The sequence below is a fragment of the Palaemon carinicauda genome, chromosome 6 (assembly GCF_036898095.1).
Source record: "Palaemon carinicauda isolate YSFRI2023 chromosome 6, ASM3689809v2, whole genome shotgun sequence".
Classification (NCBI taxonomy): Eukaryota; Metazoa; Arthropoda; class Malacostraca; order Decapoda; family Palaemonidae; genus Palaemon; species Palaemon carinicauda.
Genome location: NC_090730.1, coordinates 100,275,230 through 100,280,229, shown reverse-complemented (window position 1 = coordinate 100,280,229; position 5,000 = coordinate 100,275,230). Strand labels below are relative to the sequence as shown.

At 31.0% G+C, this 5,000-nt stretch overlaps 1 protein-coding gene across 1 annotated transcript in view; it reads right to left on the bottom strand.

Annotated features, from left to right (window-relative positions):
* The window catches only part of LOC137642607 (protein turtle-like), a 478,977-nt gene that overhangs the window by 70,345 nt on the left and 403,632 nt on the right, over positions 1–5,000 (bottom strand). Inside the window, exon 7 of the mRNA XM_068375309.1 lies at positions 2,558–2,699. Coding sequence (XP_068231410.1) covers positions 2,558–2,699 — 142 coding nt within the window. The remainder of the gene's footprint in view (positions 1–2,557; positions 2,700–5,000) is intronic.

Below are 5,000 nucleotides of genomic sequence, written 5' to 3'. Positions count from 1 at the left end.
TAGCTACAATAAGGAAGCTGTTGAATAGGGTTGACATAAAACATAACTTAATGGAGGTGATAAAATGGTTTTCAACATGGAAGTGAAGACTATAATAGAACATATAGAATGTATCATTGAAGTGTTATGTGTTCTTAAGTGTATAAATTTTCCATGGATGGAATGAAGCAGTAACCAAGAGAAAGGTCATTAAATATATGTGCAAATTTGTGGAATCGAGAAATGTATCATGAATAAAATCAGGATTCACTAAAATTTGCGAACGATACCATGAATGATTGGGAAAGGTGAAGAGAAACTGGAAAAAATCGATAGGAAAGTTAAAGTTTTTCCAAGGAAAGAAAGTTGATAGTGATATTCAATATGAGAATAGATGAAAGAAAGAGAAAGGGTTTACTGAACCTTGATGAGGGTGTTAAAGAAGGATATTGTATATGCATGTTTGAGTATATAAATTTAATGAAGGGAGATAAAATAAGAGAACAGAAAAGAGGACAAATAGGATAGGTAAACAGGTTATATAAAAGTTTGAAAGTCAACTGGAGTTTCTATTCTTGTTCCGTTTGCTATCCAGGAATTACAACCATGACCGGATTTTATACACAATGATATGATATTCCAGGTTAACAATTGATAATCGGCATAATATACTGAACACCATTCATTGGTGTGATATCTTCTCTAATTAGTAATAACTAGATATGGTAACTAATTTTCTTCTGTGCATTTTTAACGTTTTTAAAAGGATATTTATTTTACAGTCTACATGTATAATAATGCCTTTAATACTATTTACGAAATAAACAATAGAAAATTAATCAAAGTTATTAATTCTGGTATACATTTCTCAAAAACCTATGCCTGTTAAGTAAGGATTTAATATTTATTTACAGTAATATTTCCCTCCAACAAGAGTGGAATGAATAATTTGTTTATATCCCTGATAAAAAAAAAATAAACTTTACTACCTATATTCCCTTTTTGAAAATATTTTATTTTATTGGTATATGATTAAAAACAATTCCATAGTTATGATTGCAAATCATGCATGAAATGGTCGTAATCTGTTTAAAATCCAGTATATTAGTTGTAATTCATTTTACATCGACCAATGAGGAAAAGAACATTATGCATGTTCCGTTAGAACAAAATGAATAATGACTGCACTGTATGTTTGAGTACAAAATCATGTACATAGAAATGAATGGGCGAAGTTGTTTACTATAAATTGCGTAATGAATCAAGATTTGGACATAGTAATTATATTTACGAGAACCGTATAATTTCCGGTTGAAGGCTATTATGGCCATACATAAACACATATTTCAAGTGTTAACGATGCTGCTTACCCAAAAAAGCAAAAACACACGACAAGCCTTGCTCTCCAGGGTTTCCTTTCCTCAAAATAATGAGGAGAGTTGGTGTTAATAAAGAAAGGACAATAGTCACTCCCGCATTCATCATTTAACTGACACCATCCAAGAAATCTCTGTAATATGAATGTTATCAAACACCTATCAAAATGGCTTATTATCAACTTATTGAGGCCTCGCCCAACACCCCAATATACACACACTGATCCATTGGCTCAAACTTACGCACAATATAGCTTTTTTTTTCTATACTGAGGCATATTGTTATAAGACCATTTTACATTCCAACTATCCATACCTTTTTCACGTCATCTGCGTCTCCCAAAAACCGATTTTTTTTTCTTTTACCTTACCAGAATATCCGAAAAGACACCTAGACACAATTTCTGTTCTTTCAACCCCCCTTACGCAAAAAAAAAATAAAATCCTTGACAACTTTATCTGTTTACATTCAACATACTACTTACCGGTATCATAATTAAAAAGATTTTAAACATTTTTGTTATCATATTTTTAATACAACGGGTAAAATCATAGTCTATTATAGTAACGTAAAAAACCTGATGTGGGGTGATTGACATAAATCATACTAGAATCTAAATATTAGAGGCATAATATTAAACAAACATGATATTAGCAATCAAGTTTACTTGGAATCTTCAAAACAGTGATTTCAAAATCGCGATAAATATCTACGTTATCGAGAGTACTATGGTAAAAAAAATAGTATATATATATATATATATATATATATATATATATATATATGTGTGTGTGTGTGTGTGTGTGTGTGTATATATATATATATATATATATATATATATATATATATATATATATATATATATATATATAATTAGACAACTGATTTTTATTCCGGTGAACTGGGGTCTTCGTAACACGAACACTAAATTATCGTAGGACTGTTAAGTGCTTGTAACACTCCTAATATGTCACTGTAAAAAGGAAGTATAGAAATATAATTATGTGAAATAAAATGACTATGAGAGATATAAAACCTTAATAATCTTGGTATCAACTTTTCCAATAAACCCATTACTTATTTAGAAATATCTATGTATTTAAAGTAAGTCCCTGAACATTAATAGTATACAGGATAAAGATGAGTGAAGCTAACACGAAATCGAATTCATCTATTATTCACCTGCATGAAGATGACTTACATTGCACTGTGAGGTTCCATGTATCTTCAATGCGTGTGTCAGTAGCGTGGTTTTCAGCTATGCATCTTAAAGCTGTTCCATCGTCTTGAGGACGTGGTGGAAAATGCAATGTACTTCTGGTGATGTTTCCATCTGCAGATGTCTGCCATAAAAAGAAAAACAAGTAACAAGAAGGACGTTTCTGCATAAAGATGAGTTGAGATATCCGTCGAAGTTATTGGGATATTGTCAGTTGTGTAAAAAGGCGTTAAACGAATGCTCCCAATATACCAACTGCTATTTTCATAACTGTTAATATTATTATCTTGCTTGAATTTAGTCTTTGATCATATTTGACAGGTATTGGCCCCTTTCTTGCCCTATTGACTTAATTTTTGTAAAATGGATCTCTACTCACTTATCAGTATCAAAGGGCTGCATTTGTGTCGAAATGTAAAAACTTCAAAACTCAAAAAACTTTTGTTCTCATGTTGAACCATTCTAAAAATTTCATGTAAATTTAAAGTTCATTATAAGGTCTCTAAGAAGTCTCAATTACTTTGAAATATGCTGATAAAACCCGGATAACGTTGGACGTTAAACAATTTACCATAAAATTTCATGAAAACCGGCAGAAGGAAAACTATTTTAGTGTTGCATTAAATAGGTGATATCAGGATGAACATATACTTTTCTTATATTCTCAGCGAATGATCTAGACTGACTGATTTTTTCTGTACCTTTGCAATAGTGAGGTAATTTATAAAAAAGAAAAAAAAACTAATTCTTTTTTAGCAAAAATTTCAAGTTTGACCACTTCTTGATTTCATGTGTTATTTGCAAAAAATTGTAAATTGTGTCTTCAATTTATATTTCATTTCAAATACTTTGCAAAAGTTTTATGATAAACTGTTTCTTTCCAGATATAAGAATTGCACTATATAAAAATACCATTTTCCTACAATTATTGGTGTTAGTTTCTACAGCAGAATTTCTTACTGCATGCAAATACATGTACAAGTTAAATTTTAATATCCCTAACAATATTACACAATGAACTTGTTAATCACACTAATCTTACAGTTGCCCTCCAGCGTTACAATTGATATGCGTTTTGCTTTGTGCGATCTACCTTTTTTAGTATACAAATATCCGTATTTATAATCACTTGACAGTCTCAATTTTACTTTTCTATGATGGTGGTTTCATTATGTTAGAAAATCTATTAGTCACAAATACTATGTCCCTTGTTAAATACATATATGCGTATATATATATATATATATATATATATATATATATATATATATATATATATATATATATATATATGTACACACACACACACACACACACATATATATATATATATATATATATATATATATATATATATATATATATATATATATATTTATGTATACTTATAGATGTGTGCGTGTGTATGTAAGGAGTGGCTATGATGTAAGAATTCCTCATAGAATTATTAATGAAATCTCTACTGGAGCAAAGAAGAAGAAGCATATGCGAATAAAAAAGAGAGATCTGTTATAACAACAGAAGATGAAGAAAGGAAACGTTGGATGGAACACTTTAGTGAAGTCGTGAAAAGGAGATATGGAGAGAATAATTTGATTGATATTCCTGAAGCTGAGGAAGACCATGATGTGCCCATGAATGAATTCAGTGTGTTTGAATGGATATCACCTAGATACGATGGAATAACTACTGAGATGATATTGGCCAAAAATAAAGTGACTAAGAATACTTACAAGATTATTTTGTAGAATGTGGCATGAAAAGATCTGACTGATTGTAATAATTACAGAGGTATCACACTTACGACAGTTGTCATGAAAATATAGAGTATGCTCATCCCAAAGCGACTGAAGAGAAAGATTGATAAAAGGCTGCGAGATAGACAGGCAGGATTTCGAAAAGATAGAAGTTGTACTGACAAAATTTTCATTCTAAGACATGTGGTACAGCAATGTGAACAATATAGAAATCCACGTTTGATGGCATTTGGGGACAAAAAAAAAAGGCCTTTGATAATGAGCACCGGCCAATTTTGTGGAGAGTCCTACGTTATTATGAAGTTCCTCTTTAATATATAAATCTGTTTAAGTCTGTTCATGAGCATAGCAAGTGCAGAGTTAATGTTAGTGGAATACTATCAAATAATTTCCAGTGAGCAGTGGAGTACTCCAAGGGAATGTGTTGTCACCTATGTTGTTTATCCTCCTCATGGAATTTGTAATGCAGCGAACAGTTAGTGGGTGGTGGAGAAGGATTCGACTGGATTGGTAACAGGAAATTAGTGGACATAGAATAGGCTGATGAGGCTGTCCTTAATAACAGAACACCACAGGACTTGCAAAGCTTGCTTACCAGAATGCATAAAATATCATATGAGGTTAGGCTTAAAATCAAAAGAAGAAAGACAGAGATGAGGAGAACTTAA